This window comes from Cyrtonyx montezumae, unplaced genomic scaffold (genome assembly GCF_038088225.1).
Source record: "Cyrtonyx montezumae isolate F1298 unplaced genomic scaffold, pur_monq_1.0 scaffold_8, whole genome shotgun sequence".
NCBI lineage: Eukaryota > Metazoa > Chordata > Aves > Galliformes > Odontophoridae > Cyrtonyx > Cyrtonyx montezumae.
In genome coordinates, this window is record NW_027072089.1 from 114,586,236 (window position 1) to 114,603,676 (window position 17,441).

At 36.3% G+C, this 17,441-nt stretch overlaps 1 protein-coding gene across 2 annotated transcripts in view; it reads right to left on the reverse strand.

Moving 5' to 3' along the window:
- The window catches only part of HDAC9 (histone deacetylase 9), a 448,017-nt gene that overhangs the window by 117,561 nt on the left and 313,015 nt on the right, over positions 1–17,441 (reverse strand). For both annotated transcript variants that reach the window (XM_065751783.1, XM_065751782.1), the window contains 2 exons: positions 11,012–11,132; positions 4,809–4,858 (listed from right to left, as the gene is read on the reverse strand). In XM_065751783.1, coding sequence (XP_065607855.1) covers positions 4,809–4,858; positions 11,012–11,132 — 171 coding nt within the window. The remainder of the gene's footprint in view (positions 1–4,808; positions 4,859–11,011; positions 11,133–17,441) is intronic.

A 17,441-nucleotide genomic window follows, 5' to 3' on the forward strand; every position in this document is an offset into this window, starting at 1 on the left:
GTTACAGGCCAAATTCTTTTCTGGTATGGAAGAATTAAGCTGTACTCCAGAAATGAAACTAGACCAGCTTATCCTAGCAGAAAATCTCTCCTCTTTTAATATAACAACACCAAAATTAAAGGAAATGCAATGGACTTTCCTAATATGTATGAGCCATTCTTAGCCACTCAGATAGCTCATCATTTAGCTCGTGAACAACCCTGTTAAGCTCACTAAAGTTTTATTCTGTAAAAATCTAATTTCTTACAGGGTGGTATTCTTCCCCATCTCCTCCTCTTGCAATTTAAAAATCTGACTTTACACATTACAGGTTTGAAGCAGTGTCTTTAAGGGGGAGAAGGAGAGGGAGGATTGGATAACTGCCCAATTTCATATGATAAAAGTAAAATTCTCTTCTGTCTGCAGAGTAATCCCCAGGGAACAACGTATGAAACCCAAACTTAAATAAAATCATATCCTGTTTGCAAACATCATATTCCCTTTGCTACTCAGTAATCTGGACCCATAAACCCCAGCACAGCTTGAGAGCCCATTCCTCATCTAAACAAATGCCATAAGCCCCTTTATACTTTTACAACCATGTCAGAAAATAATATTGACTGCCAATAGTGATGTGATTGGAGTCGCCTCCTCTGAGCCATAAAAGAAGCAGTCTGTTATCAATTTCTCTAAATGCATCAAGGGAATTATGGGTCGGTTCAGTTCCAAGTTATAAATGACAATTCAAAAGCCGCAGAAGTGTTTGAAGCTCGGAGCCGATGATGACATTATCATAAAAGCCCGCTCTTCTTTGCTTTTGTGGGGTTTTTTTTGCCTATCAACTAGGCAAAAAAATATGGCTGAGAAATGACTTCAAGATTTCTTCACACAGCAGCAGGTCAAACAGGCAGGAAAACAATCACTATTTTTAGTGACAGACTGAGGCAGAGAGATGAAACTTGCTCCCATTAAAAGTAGATTTCTGCTTCTTTTTTTTTTTTTTTTTGTCATTTTTGCAGCAGAACAGAAGGGGAGGAATTATAATAGATGGATGCACTGATCAAATGATCAGTTATATCTCTAGTGGCTGTTCACAGAAGAAAAATTATGACATTGCCTGATAATTTGCAGGACCAAAAGTAATTTGTGATTATTCTCCCCATTTGGCCATTTCACCTGCAATTTGCCTGCCTTCTGGAAACCTTTCCACATTCCAAACCTCTGACCAGCTACAAGAAACTGTCTTGTATTATTAGAAACATTGGCTGTAGTGCTGATAGTGCCTCTTCAGTCCAAGGAATTGCACCCCCCAGTATTAGAAATCTCTAACAACAATTAAGCTTGTCACAATGTTAAAATTGAAACAAACAAACAAAGAATAAAAAACTTTACTGCAAAAAGGGAAGTCTAATACTTCAGCAGATGACTCTAGATAGCTCTCTGATGAAGAATGAACTGCATTGAAAGAAAGCCTGTTACGGGTGAATTTAGGAAGTCACACATAGACTTCCTTCTTTTTTTTCTCTCTCTCTATATATATGAGATCTGTTCACTTTGGCTGTCAGTATGTGTCATCTTTGGGCTCTTGGATAGGGAGATATTTATTAGTTGTGCTGTTTCTTATTCTTTCTTTTCTTTCCTTATTCATCTGAAATCCTGGCAGACACCAAGTGAAATTCACCAGTGACTGACTTAAGTAGTCACTATCACTACTTGAAAATATATTCATAGAGACGAAAATTCTTTACTGAATCAGTAAGCAGTAGCTTTACATGTATTTTGCATTAATGCAAATGATTCAGAACTGTAATGGAAGAGCACCCCAAAATATCAGAACTCTTTTATGGACACTGCCTCTTGTTTACTTTTTGAAATCCTTGATAAAGTTTTCTTTTACTGCAATTGCAAAATCCAAAGAGGATCCCTCATCTTGGCTGCAATTCATTGGAGCTATTAGAACAGTCAGAGATGACAACAAAATCAACAGTATAGTGGAATTTAGGGTAAAGGAGGTTAGTTGCACCTTTAAGTTCTGTCAGAACAATGCAAGCCATCCCAAGTTCATGCCAATAATCTTTATTGCCCATTGGCTCATTATGTCTGCAATGCCTTCAAAGTCTTAAATTCCAAGAATAGCTCACATTTTGTCAAAGTGATTGTTTCATGTGAAATATATAAGCTTTGCTATAAATGTATGATGGGTAGATTATATACTTAGGCACATGACCTTTGCTCCCTCCTATGCCCTATTTTATTGTCCCAGTGCTCCTTCCAATAGTGGTGCAGCATTACTGCAGTGTGAGGGTCCCCATCCAGAAACAATTTATGATCTCCTCAGAAATAACAGCATTCCTTAAGAAACGGGAACTCTGATATTAAATACAACCTGGCAGTGAAAAGAAATAATTTTAGATGGAACATCCTCTGCATGAATAGCTTAACTACATATCCATTTAATAATAGAAAGGCTGCCTAATAGCAGCCAGCAAGGTTCCCATATCTCTGAAGTCAATAGAATCTAAGAGCTCTCAATCAAGAGAAAGCTATTAAGTATTCTGCAAGAACTAAATTATTTTTCTTTATTTTGTAATAGTCTTTCTCGCTGTACTAATTAGTAAACAAATAACCAGTTAAGCAAGCCAAAAAAATACACAAAAGATTAGAAAAAAATTAAATGACTCTATGCTTCCTCACAGTTTTTGCATGAATTATGTCTTTCACACTGATTGCTGCTTCATAACCCTCAACTAAGTTGAAAACCACTAAATAGAAATGCTTCTTCTTTCTTTCTACCATCTCCTTTGAAAGTAAATGTTTGAATTGTTTTCCAGGCGGTTTGAGGCAGTTCCCTTTCCCAGAGCTCATCTTAACCAACAGACAGCTAAATATTACTGAAAGAGAGCTCCTAATCTGATTATTTACCTTGAAAAAGGTCACAACCCATTTCTTTAAGAGGCCCACAGTAAGGCTGACAATAATAATATGTAGAAAGGGAAACCAACTAGAAAAATATAAATAAAGGATCTATTTCTACAATAGCTTCTTTAATCCATTTTCCTTGATTCTAAATCAGAAATAAAGCAAAAAAACCTCAATAAAGTGCAGATAAATTTAAGTGTTTAAAAAGCTAATTCATGCTGAACATTACTATCTTGTGTTTTCTTTACAGTGGGCAACAAACTTTCATTACTAAAAGTTTTTCAAAGGATGTCAAAACTCCATTTCTATTTGAGATCTTTTAGTACTAACTCATCAATGTATCAACAACATGTTTCATAGAAAAAACATTTATAGTCTTATTTTCAAAGCATGCTATGGTCACATTTTCTTTCCAAAGCCCTCAAAAAGAATTGTCAAGAAATCTTGCACAGCTTCTTTGCTCTGAAGTTGGAACAAAATTCTTTCATAACATCATTCACCTCTTGTTTGATTCTTTCTAAACATCTTGATTACTGCAGTAACTATGAAAAAATACCTTAATGACAGTTATTTTCATCTTTTCTAATAGAGCAATTTGTGTACACAGCCATGTATGCATGCATTTGTATACACAGAAATGCATAGAGGAGCACGTGTACACACATTTCTACATGACTACATGTAATGATAGGTGATCCATACAAAGGAATGATCCTCAAGTTTCAAATACAGAAAGTTGTACATCACCAAGTTGTAGATTTTGGTCAGAATACTCAGCAACCCTAAATCCACAGTAAAGCAACTTGACTGATTACTAGTTCCCGGTCTTTTCATTCTCTGTAACTCACAGTACAGAAATCCTCAAACATTTCTAAATACTGAAAACTCGAATTAATATTATTGCGCATTAAATTCTTACAATATGTATTTTATTTGTCAAGTATCTCACGATAAAAAAAAAACAACAACTATAAACAAAATTACCTTGGCATGGAACTTATTCTTTGTGAGGGATAAAAGTAAATAAAATATTTGAAATTTGTATTTGAAATCTGTACTGGAAATTGACCTATAATTCTGATTTCATTTCAGAGATTGTGGCTTCATTCCTGAGAAAGAGCAAAAAAAAAATCCTAAAGCACATATGCATCACTCATCCATACGTAATGAAATCAGCCTTTTCATATCACTGACATAATAATGCACCGAGCTGAATTAGAAATCTGAAGTACTGCTGTGTGGGGGAAAAAATGAATGAAAAAGGGGGAAAAAAATAAAAAACCTGAAACATCTGTACACGAAAAATGATACGTCCTGGTATTAACTTCACTAGAATTTAGTATGAGCATGATTCCAAGATCAGTAGAAATTTTCCATTCTAAATGTTTTCAATAATTTGGATGAATTGTTGACCTACTGTTTCAACACATTCTTATCTATAAATTTTTGCCCATTAAATATTAATACTAAACACTTATATTTCAGAAGGAATTGTTCTGGTAATCCAGTACCTTTTTCCTGCTCTCTGAGCAGTGCAAAGCTATATTTACTTTTCAGCAATACACGAAGCAGCTTCTTCAGATTGCATTCTGCTAGAAGCAATTATACCCATGTTACTTTTCTCAAAAATAGACCACATGCAAAAAAAACCCAGCAACAACAAAAAAGTAGGACAAATAAGAAATGTACATATTTCGACAAAATATGTTCCTATCTCTTTCCTACGTTTATTGCAATGTATTTTAGTCATGTCTTTGAAAACAGTAAGATAATGCCCAAGGCTTGCTCTCCAGATTTATCAACTTCTCATGACTTTGAACTGTTAGTAAAACAGTGCTATGGCATTTATGAATTAATACATTTGTTGTGTGCTGTCCACTCTCGAAAAAAGCAACCAAACATCTACTTACCCCAAGTCCCCCACAAGGCAGCAAGGAAAAGAGTTTTTGAGACACGTTTCCTATATATTAAAGAAAAAAAAAAAAAAAAGAAACATAAGCATCAATTATCAAAAAAACATATAAATACTGAAATGGTAATCTTTACTGTAATTCTGATTTCTGAATTTAGGCATCATACAGTGAAAATAAATAACTTGATTAATACTTCAAAAGCAAATCAGCCATGGGACATTTAAATTACTTTTTGCAACAGTGACAAATTGTTAAGATTGGTAAGCAAGGGTTTCAAAGGAGTGTATGAGTAATGAACTCAACTTCACAGAAAATCACTCTGAACTAGGGTTAGTAGTCAACCTGGTATCTTTAGCTGCTGAAAAGATAAGCAGCTTGCCTACACTACTCATCTCTGCTTCTTCCACAGCCAGTGGAGTGAGGTAGGCATCTTTCCCCAGCCTGGATGACTGATGAGATGAACTGTACTTGAGAAGTGCCTGTTTCTTTTCACTGACAACAGAGGGAACCTCATTAAGCTTTGCATACAACTGGTGACTATTTCTTAACTTCAGCTCTCCAGAAAGTTTCTCCTTTGAAAATCACTGTCTTCATCTTCCTAGCTATTCAAATGTGGCTCTGATTTTTTACATCTCATTAATGAATATTTTAATGCTTTTTATTTTTATGCTTTAATATTTTAAAACATAACATGAAATATCCTTTTCATCATTTATGTCAGTATTACTCGGTGTATACGTTCTACAAAAGGGAGCAGAAACATAGGTTTTAGAATCTAATTTCTAGCTTATTATGCTTTACACATTAGATAATGTGATAAAGCTAATAATTATAATCCCTTTTTACTTGTTCACATTTTCTTTTTTTTTTTTTTTGAACCACTAAACTCCTTGTTTCTCTTGATAAGGACGATCTTAAAACTGGATTTGATGCCGTTCTTATTCAAGTATGTAATCTGATCCTAAAGCAGCTGTGGAAGAGAACACACACTTTTCCCCTGCCATATCACAGAACTGGCTTTGTGGCTTTGCCATATGGAGGAAGCGTTAGATAGTGAATCACTCAAGTTACCAAGAGGAGCCACCCATTGTTATGGAAGGGGCAAACACTGCAGTTACTCATGTTTAGCAGGTGCCAATGAAAAGTATAAAGACAATTATAAGCCATCATCTTTGAAGTATGGGAGACCAGACTGAAAGGTCTGAGACGAAGAAAATGCTTTTCGCTTTGAGTAAAATCCAAGATGCATTTTAACCGACTAGAGGCCTTTGATCAGTTTGCACAGTTTGCTAGAGAAGCGAAACAAAACCTCCTGTGGAGCTACCAGGGGAAATGCAGGTGCAGCAGCTATGCAAAGTTCTCATACTGTGAGTCCTAATGGCCTCAGACACGCAAGGAAATGTTTACTGACGAAGACTGTTAGAGCAGAGGTATGGAAGGATTTTCCAGATCTCTTGCTAAGCAGATCCAAGGACCAATGTGAACAGCAGTTTTTCTCTTTTTGCTATAGGGAAGATCAAAAAGTCTTGAGCAGCAAACTAAAAAATTAGTGCTGCTAAAGTGACAGGGGCTGTTAATAGAAACATAGACTGAAATTTGAGATAAAAGAAGGCATTTTTAGAATATTGAATGACTAGACTTTTTTCTTAAATTCCATTGCATAAGAGAGAACAGATGAATCCTCATTTATCTCTGTGCAGCGGGGCACATTGTACATGGTAAACACTATTAAAAACAACAAACACAAAGTGGAAACAGACAAGCAGATGGTGAGGAAAGACACTAATATCAATCAACGGATAGCATTAAAACAGAAAAACAAGCTTAAGGCCTTTTCAGTTTACCAAGAAATTTGCCAAAATTCTAACCTTATTGCACAAGAGTAAAAAATGCTGAAGAGAGAATTTGCAAAATAAGAGAAGCATCAAGATTTCATTAAAAAAAACTTTGGGAAAGGCTCCACTAAGCCAAGGAGAGAGAGATCATCAATTGCCTATCCTCTAAGAAAGAAAGGAGTTCACAACACTTCTCCAAAAATGAAAATCAATAGTAAAAAGCTGAAGATGAATTGTGACAATTTTCCATTGTGCTTGAAGTTGTTGCCTCACCTGAATTTGGTAAATAGTAGATATTTCCCTGTACTACCCTTTCTTACCTAGGATACATAATAAAATAATAATAGAAAGATGTTAAGATGCTTCAATTGATGAGGACTGCTCCAAAAGTAATACCTCTTATTTTATTATGTTGGTCCACATCAGAGGCAAATGGTGGTGCTATGGCAGTAGAGGATGAATCTTCTCACCAATATTCCATTACATGCTGTTGCTGTGCAACAGATGGAAGCAGAGGAGCAGCCTAAAAAAATGGCGTCTGACATGGAAGTGGGTACGAAGCAAAGCTGTGGAACTGAATTCCTCCACACTCTAAAAATATCACGCATTGACATTCACTGATCCTTGCTGAGCATTTATGGAAACCAAACTGGATGTGAGCACAGTGAGGCTTTGTGTGGTGCTTTTCAGCAGTGGTGACAGTGACGTGAAAAACAAGCCATGTTCTGGATGGCCATGTAGACTATGATGAACACAGCATGCAAATTCTTGCTCATCACTGGAGGAAAATACATAGCTAATGGTGATGAATATGTTGAAAAATAGTGTTTTGTAGCTAAGATTTTACTCTATCCACTTATTGTGGTCTTCGTTGTAGTTTCCACTGAAATAAACAGAAAGCATTACTTTCAGAGTGACCTATGTAAAAGGCTTTGTATCACACCAGAGTTTGCAGTCACAAGCAAATCACTTGAAAAGAAAGATTTAGAGAAGATTCACCACAAAAAATCGTGGGTAGAGCTAGAAATACTGTATTCAAAAATGTCAACACACAAGGCAGTGGGAGCTGGTTAGTCAAACTGGGTGGAGAGGCAGGAAGCCCCTGTAGAAGCCAAGAATACCGCTTATGAGATTTGTAGTTCAGGTCTGATAGCCTGATGAGCAAGAACAGTGGTGGGAAAGTGCTCCCCTTCTAAAACAAGGAAAGAAAGAAACAAAAAACAGAACAAACAAACAAAAAAAACCACCACCACCACCAAAAATTACACTAAAAATGTGTTCACTTGTTAAAAGGCACCATTTAGTAAAAAGCAACATCAGTTTGAGGAATCTGATGGCTTCCAATATCATCCTTGAAGAATGAAGACATTTTTTCTAAGGCAGTAATTGCAATTGCACAGATGCTTAATAAATGCATCCTTTAGCTATACTTTAAATATTGGCCCCACTGTCAGGGATGTGTTGACAGAGTATTTCCCGCTTTTAAAAACTTGTGATCATAAGAAACTTGATTTTCAGAAACACCGTATTAATTATGGTTGCAGAGGTAAAAAGCAATCAAAATTTTAAGACCTGTTTGGTTACTGTTCTGCTTTTGAGCTTATTCACAGAGGTTTGAAAGGTTGCATTCTGTCACATGAAACTGTAATGTGATGTGACACGCAGTCTCCATATTAGTTTCATTCACGTCAAGAAAATGTAATGCAACATAACATGTTGTTTAACACACCACAGTGAAATATGATCAGTTACAAGCTAAACTGCATGATAGTGTAAAAATTGGAGCAATCATTTGCAATAGCTGCTTTTGTAAGCCCCGATTTAAGAAATAAAGCCTGGAGTTCAAGACAGTTTCTACTCTGAAAGCATGAAGAATATGTGAACAGTGTCTGTGTGCACAATACTTACTGATTTCAGTAGTTCACAGCTGTTTTACTTCACAGCCTTTCAGAAAAGAGTAGTTTTCCCTAACAGATAAATCAGCATTTATTGACAGGTAGCACATTTCTAGTTCTAGTCATTCTATAAATTTAATTCCTTCAGGTGTTTTTTTTCTGTTTACAAGATACAGAGTCTTTATATGAGCAAGAAAAGACCTTCTTAAAAAATACAAATGTCCTCTTCTAAACAGGGACAGGGAAGAAATATTTTTTTGAGGCTTAAGTGGAGAACAGAGTGTGACTCTGACTTTTTGGGTGCATAGAGGAATAAGGAAAGGAATAAAATCCTTTTTGTTAGAATGCAAAGCCATAATCTGATGGACAATTCCTGCAGGAAAACAATCCACTTTAATTGAAATGGGAAAGTTATGAGATGATGTTGCTATTGATGACATTTTTGATGAGAAACATTTCCTTTAGACTTTTCTCCTTCACTACACATCATTTTGAATTTTTGTATCATACCAAGACGTTAATTTTAATGTCAGCATCAGTTAGGTTCAACCATGCCGAACTGGGGACAATGAAAGATGGAACAGTCACACTGCATTTTGGAAAAATGTAAAAGATAATTAAGTTATTTTACATAGGAGTGTGAAAGCTCAAATGGTTAGACCATTGTCTTGGTAAAAGGCCATGTAAGAGGAAGAAAACATCCTATGGAAACAGAAAAGGGCATTAAGCCAAATATGTACTCGGGATATACACTAGGAGTGTGATCTCGATATAAACTCAGAGTGTCAAATGAAAAAGGCAAAGATTGTTGAGTAAAGAACTGTGAACAAATAAACGGATTCTTGAAACTAGGTAAAGAGAGCTTTCTGCATTCGGTATACATAGATAGAAGCACAGCAAGAAAACCTAGGTTCATTACTTTTTTTTTTTTTTTCTCCATAGCTGAAAATTACACACTGCATCCCATACAATAGTCTGAAATGAGAACAAGATTTCATATAAATGTATGTTGTATTAAATAATGTGAAAATTAAAATGAAATGAATAAAAATAATACAAAAAAATTAAATGAAATGCTTGACTCTATCAAAATGGAACATTTTGACAATGTTGACAAACTCAAATCAAAATGTTTCCAATTTTTCATTTTGCAGGAATTTAGTGCTTATTTTTTCTTCGTCTCTTTGCTTTTCTCTTGTTTCTCTCTCCCCCTTTCTTTCTTTCTTTCTTTCTTTCTTTCTTTCTTTTCTTTTCTTTTCTTTTCTTTTCTTTTCTTTTCTTTTCTTTTCTTTTCTTTTCTTTTCTTTTCTTTTCTTTTCTTTTCTTTTCTTTTCTTTTCTTTTCTTTCATTTAAACGAGGATTTCCTACCTTGAAAATTTTAGCTTCTGACAACCTATCATTTGTAATTACTTTTCAGCTTTGATATTGTTTTGTATAAGGTGTATAAACTTACATATTTCTGTGATCAATACAGTTTTCCTGTCTACTTTTATGACTCATTGAAGCCACAGTCTACCTTATGGAAGGAATTCTTTCCAAAGCAAATTAATTGCTATGCATTTGTAAAACTAGAATAGTAATTTCTTTTGATGGCTAGTATGGTGATTTTTTGGGTTAGGTTTAATTACCTTTTGGCAAATCTCCGCACTTTAAGATAAGTGTTTTAAAATAGCGAGAAAGTATGTTTCAACTTGTGTGCAGAGATTGAAAAGGCAGGATTTCACTCACAGGTTATTTCCAAAATGCTCTATTTGTGTCTCCTTTCACATTCTCTGTAACAGGTGTGATAAGAGGCTGTTTCATGCTCCAGTCATGACAGTGCTCAATTTAACCTTACGTCTCTATTACAAAAGCATATGATGAGCATTGGCTGTTTGTGAAGATATTTGATATGAAAATCTTGATGCATTTGTGGAATTCTGTATTTCCACGGTCCATTTAATATTTCAGTTAGTCTTTTCCTTGTTATTCAGAACTATATGGTATTCTGCAAAATGGGAAGGCATTAAAATAATGTTCATTTCACAGCAAGACTCAGGCATGATATCTGCAGTTAGCATGGCTGAAGTCATTGAAATAAAGGAAACAAGAACAGCAAACAAGCAGGTCTGACAAGCAAGTGTATCTTAAACTCCCATTTTCAAAGCAGAAAACACAAGGAGATCGAAGACCAAGTGCGATCAAAATTGCAATCGATCTCTGATGGAGAACAAATTACAATAAAGGGTTAAATGTGCTTTGATAGTTTTGAAGCAAATGAGAAGAAACTTCTCTTTGTGCTTTCCAGCCTATGCATTTTGCTAATCTATATTTGGCTTCCATTGTAACATTCTCCTTTCACATAGCAATGCATTTGGAAAAAGTGAATTTTTGTCACACTGCTTGCCAAGTATTTTAAACTGACACCAGCTATGACTAATGACAGTGCTGGAATGTGCTGTTCTCAGTAGAATAGAGGCCTGTACAGACCTAGGAGTTTCCTGGGGTCCAGCTTCTGTCTGTTCAGGGGGCTGGTGCCATACAGCAGTGAATGATGTTCAGAGTGAACCAGCTGTATTTCCTCCAGACTGGCTTTTCGACCTCGAATTCGCTGAAAGAAAACAGCAGAGGCCTACAATATTCCACTGACAATATTTAGGAAAAAAAAAAAGAAAAAAAAGTAAAGGTTCGAAATAACATTTAGTATGATTAATAATGGGTTGAAATTGTGTCATGCAGGAATGTGACACTGATTTGTTTATTAAAGTAATGCTATATGGAAAACAAATGTGTGTGTGGTTTATCACAATTGCTTAACTTGCAGCAGAGTTAACTTAATAAAGGATTTCAAATACAAGAGAAAGGAAAAACTCTAATCCTTCTACATATTAAGAAACGCAAACCAAATACTGAGGTATTTCTTAAATCAGAGAGTTGACTAGAAAATGTCTTGTTTAAAGAACAAAACCTCATTCACACCTGTAAGCTGCAGATGTGTTCTGAATGCAGATTTATGTTTTTTGGTTATTACTGCAATTCATGCTGCTGGAAGAGCATGATCACCATGAGGAGGGCCACAGATAGGAAGAAAATTAACTTTTACAATCTTCAGTAAAATATTTCTCTGTATTTTTATTTTTTCAATTTATGTTTGATCTCCAAGGGTCATTTTTCTTTTTGCAATACTGACCCACTTGCTTCCTTATGATTTTGTAAGTGAGATTTGTCTCATTAACTGTTTCTCCAGCTTGTTGTCTCCTCATTTAAATCAGTGTTAAAAAAAGAGAAACGGTGGGACTACTTCTATAAATCAGTTAAATACATTTAATCACTTTAGAAAAGGAAGTAGATAGGAAAGAAGGGAGAAACAATAAAACTAGCACTTTCCTGTTCAGTAGATCTGTTCCTTGTATGTATTTGGAATTACAGCCTGTCATAAAAATATTTACTTCTCTGCCAGTGCAAGTGCCTTTGCAAATAGAACAACATAAAACAGATTTTGTTCAGATTCAGGCATAATAAACAGCACTGTCAACAAAGTTCTGGTCCCCAAACCATCTTTCCTGTTGATATTGGATAACACAAAGAGAAAATAGGCTATTTTTAAGACTCTGCTTTCAGAGCCAGTCATTATGAACACCTAGGACAAAACCTCTCACAACTTAGAGTGCAGATCTGTCCAACTGTCAAGGACTACAAATAAATAGGTACAGAAGTTATCTAAACAGACCATCTTATTTTTACTAGACTGATTAACCTTTTACAGAAATATTGCTCACATCTATTTTTTTTTACAGGTTAAGCTGTCATTCCTATTATATCTATCATCCACTCATGCATATTAGGAAATATACCAACACCCTTACTAGGAGAAGAATACAATACTATAAATATTAAAGAAAACATGCAGTTAGGAAGAAAGGAGTTGCCTAGGGGCAGTCAATAGGCTAGGAATCTAGCACAGTTTATATTGAGTTAAGAAGTGGCAACTTTTTCTGGCAAATGAGGAAAAATGCCCTAAGAGTTGGATGTAGATAACTATGGAACAAACTTCCATCCAGGGATATGGTGGAAGCCCTATTCCTTGTAGTGTTAAAAACTTGTCTGGAAACAGCAGTGGAAAAAACATCTTAGGGAATGATCCAGGAACTAAATGACTTAATAAACCCTTTTTTCATCTTCAATTTATTCAGGCCTCTCCCAGTCTCACATGAGACTTTGTAGCAGTGTATTCACATCCTCTAAACACAGTTGCACAATCAGAATCAGCACATTATGTTACTTCATGGAGTCAGTACACTCTATAATAGCTCTTCTGTGTCAGATGAAGTCTTTTACTTCACAAGTGAGTTGACTATTTATTTATTCATCCATTTTATAAAGTTCTGGCTTTCTAATAAGCTGCTTTAAAATCTGTATGCCCACTTATCCACAATGAAACAAGAAAGGAAGGCTGGCTTCTAGAACAGATAAAATAAATGCGCAAGAAAAGTAAAGGAATATTTTATGAAAGTCATATCAAAGTTCTTTGAGTAAAATACTCACTGTCTTGTCATTTTTTTTTTCTACAAGTTACACAAAAAGTATATGTGATACATTTAAGACAGTTATTTGTCTGGCTCTTTTTTAAGTTCTCTTAAATGCTGAATCACTTTAACTATAAAGAGATGACAGCCATCCATTATTCTTGAAGCAGGGAGCTGCATAGTGTCCTATGGCTCCAACAGAGCATGGCCTGATAGCAACTTCTCAGAAATGAATCAGAGTAGAGCAGTATTTTGCTGAGGAGCTACCTATTACCTAATATTGTCAGTTACATTTTCTAGGAAGAAACAGGTTGTGCAGAAACACGCTCAGTGAAGAAATCAAATAGCATGGTACATCGGTTTCCCAGTTACTCCCAGCAGTTGGGGTGCAGCCAACAGCTGAACTCTCAGGGCAGGCAGAGCCCAGTACTGTCCTTTATCCAAGGCTTCTCCAGCTCCTACACTGAACACCAGCTAGCGCTTGCTCATGGTAACTGGCAGGAGAAAAAGGAAGGGGAAACACTGCACATGTCTGTGCTCTTTCTGCACTCCCATCTCCTAATTCATTACTCCTTTCATCTCACCTTTGCCCTATCCCTGCAGGTAAAGTTATTATCAATAACATTAAAATTCCAACTATTTAAGGCTCCACATAAAAAATGTGCTTCTGAAAGTGATCTGTAATAACTGCCATGAATTTTTAAACAGTGATGTCGGGGTTTAGGAGATATACAAAAGCACATGCTACACTGTCCTTTTGTTCCCAATGTCTGGAATCATGTAACTTCTATTATGAAAAGTAATTGTTTATGGCTCTCACCAGCATGAGCAACAATATAACATATGCATTTGTATAAATTCAGACATACACTTTTATCCATGTCCTTTTTATTTTCATTTTCACCCCCCATGCTATTATCAAAAGCCTGAAGTAAACTAAAAAGCAGAAAATAGGCATAAATATAACCGAAAAAGCTGAAATGGCACAGAACTTGTGGAACATATTTCATTTGGAGGAACCTGGAAGGGTTCACTTGTCATACATCAATAGCAGAAGGCAAGTCACCTTTTTCACATGACAATTTGTATGTTGGCTTTCTCCCTCGCCATATACAGTTCCCTCATCAATTGAGACATTTGTTCATATCGGGAGAGCAAAATGCACCTGAGTTCTTCAAAAAAACAGTCCCGAACCAGAAAGTTTTTCTCCCTAGGACAGGAAAATGCTTTCATCTCTCACAGAATTTAAGGTAAAAAGGACTGTCTAATCTGGTCTCCTGTTTAAAACAGACCATTAAAGTTTCACAGAGATAACCTCTATTAACATAGAGATTTTGGTTAGCCTTTCAGCAAACTAAACTTTTACATAGTCAGAGATTCACAAAGACAAAGGTGACACCATTTGTTTCTCTCTGCTAAACTAACAGGAATTGTTGACATAGCTTAAGCAATATTTCTCGCTCAGGTCTCTCAGTATGTGGCCATTGCCTTCACTACAGCTATTCATATGGATATAGAATTTCTGTGACATTTTCCCAGGCTATCAAGTTTATAAACAAGGTCTTCAGAGTCTTTCTTAATTTTCTGGGATTTCTCATCATTATTCAATTTTTTTTTTTTTAAACACAAAGATAACATGGGTATTTTGCCAGCCAGTACAACTCTCTCTCTCCTTTTTTGTGGGAACTGCAGGTGTATTCCGACACTCATGCATATATACAGAGATGAAGCTATTATATTCATACATTTTGGAATGCATCGGAACAGGTTGCCCACAGAGCTTGTGGATGTCCCACCCCTGGAGGTATCCAAGGCAAGGCTGGATGTGGCTCTGGGCAGCCTGATTCAATGCCTGGAAATCCTGCCCATGTCAGGGGGATTGTAACTAGATGGTCTTTGAGGTCCTTTTCAACCCAGGCCATTCTATGACTCTATGATTTTATGGTATGATCTTCCAGTGCCTAGTCCGAAAATGTTTTAAACTGCAGAATTCTGCTCTTTAAGTGTCTTTGTGGACTTTTCCTGCATTATCTCTTCATTAGTGGTAAGTTGAGGTTCAGAGGATAGGATTTTTTAATATATTTTTGTTTGCATAATCTGGAAGAAACAAAGGTTTTTAAAACTTTAAATTCTTTCATTCCCTCCCCTTCCGTCCATATGACATAGACAGAAGGAAGCATACTGTCTACCATTACAGAAAACTAGCCAAACCAAGATCAAATTCCAGCCTTGAGAGGGAAGAGTTGCTGAACAACAGTCCCTACAGGAAGGAGAGGTGGGAGCATGAAGCAAGACCCTGTCTACATTCTTCTTCTCTAAAACTGTACTGATCAGGGTAGTCCAATATCAGTCATGTGTGCATAAATTAAGGCCCCACAGGAGTTATGTAAATACTTCCTCTCCATAAAACAAGTGGAAAGCAGACATCACTACCAAAACATAATTCAGCCCTTCTTTCAGTCCCAAAGGTAGGGTAGCTATGCACTGCTCTTTATGAAGAGAAAATTGCATGACTTCAGCGTCAAACACCATTCTGTCAGACTGTGTGTCTGCTGCCATCTGTCACACAGCCACAGAATGCAATGAAATACCAGCAGAAAAGTTCAACTTCTACTGCCATACCACCATCATCTTGCCTCTGATGTTGTGGTCCAACATAATGAAATAGGAGGCATTACTTTTGGAGCAGCCCTCATAAATTGAGCAGTACCAGGAAACTTTCACAGGCAGAGGAACACAGTCCTCTGTACTACCATATGTTTTAAAGGGATCCTTCACACTGCTTTGGTTGAACAGCAACGGGCACTGACCTAAAAACAACATCCCAGACGTGGCTTGGTCACTGACATGGGTCTGAATATGGGCTTTCCAATGCTTGCTAGCCACAGTTGCAGAGAACAGTTCCAGGCACATCTTATGTTATAGTGAAGATACGTCTTTAAACACTACAGTCAAACCTTTTTGAGATTTTGTCTAGTTATATTTTAAATACTCTTATCTACGGGGACAATATGAGCAATACATGTAGTTAATTGGTGAAGTCTATATTAATCTACCCAGATTCATCTTCCGACTTTTAAGGATGTTGGAAGCACAGAGATCTGAGCTACCCACGACTGAACTAGATTTGTTCCTGGAGCTCCTCATCAGACCTGAACCATCCTTCTGTTAGGATGTCAGGCATCACTCTTGGCAAAACTAGATCAGTGACCCCCCATTCTCTCACTCATTCTGACAGAAACTCTGAGTAAATATATATTGAGAAATTACATTAAGAAATACTAACGTCCATTCAGAATTCAATACAGGAGACAGTGGAGTGCAAGTGTTGCTTTGGCTCTGCAGTCTCAATGTGGTATATTCTAGAACACAGCTTAACTGTAGTAACACATTACTTCTTGAATAACGCAATTGCCACTCAGTGTTATGAGTCAGATATTTAACTGAATAACTTCTCTAAAGAATCAAATTAACACTGAAGCAAATAATTTCAGCTCGGTAGTTTTAAAAGTAAGCAGATTTAAGGATACATTTGTTATTGAGCAAATTCTAGAGAATTCAGTGAAGCAAAGGACAGATTGCACCATCAGATATAATCCTAGCTTTAGCTACGTAAGAGGATCAAGATAAACACCAGATCAATGAATGAGCTTCACACCAATGTTCCTCAAAGTTTTATAACCAGAGCTCACATTTTGTTAGCTTATGTCACATTCCAGTTTTATTTCGAAGCACACAGTGGGTGTCAAAATAAGAGCACTGTCATTCAGTGTGAAAATTTATTTTGTTTCTTCTCATTCTGGATTTTGTGAGACTCACTAGGGCTGCATTTCAATTTTTGAAATGGCACAACCAAAATGGAAAACTGACAGGAATTGTTGGACTGCATGCACTTCAGAATTTACCTGTATTATATTACTGATTTACACCTTTTTCAGATTTACATGATTTTCTCTTTAGCAGTATCTACAGCTGAATAAAGTAATACAAGGTGGCAAATTGCATTTTAAGAAGGATGCTCCAAAAGTAACGCCTTCTATTTCATTACATTGGACCATAACATCAGAGACGGATGTTGGTGGTATGGCAGTTGAGGCTGAACTTTCCTGCCAATATTTCATTGCATTTTGTTGCTGTGTGAGAGATGGCAGCAGATGTACAGCCTGACAGAATTGTGTCTGACATGGATACGTGTATGAAGCAAAGGTATGGAATGGAATTCCTCCATAAGAAAAAGAAATGGTACCTATGGACACTTATTGATGTTTGCTGAACATTTTATGGAGACCAAACAGTGAATGTGAGCACAGTGAGGCAGCAGGTGGTGCATTTCAGCAGTGGTAACAGCAACAGTGCCACCTCTGCTAGTGGAGATTTTTATGAGAGTAGCATGC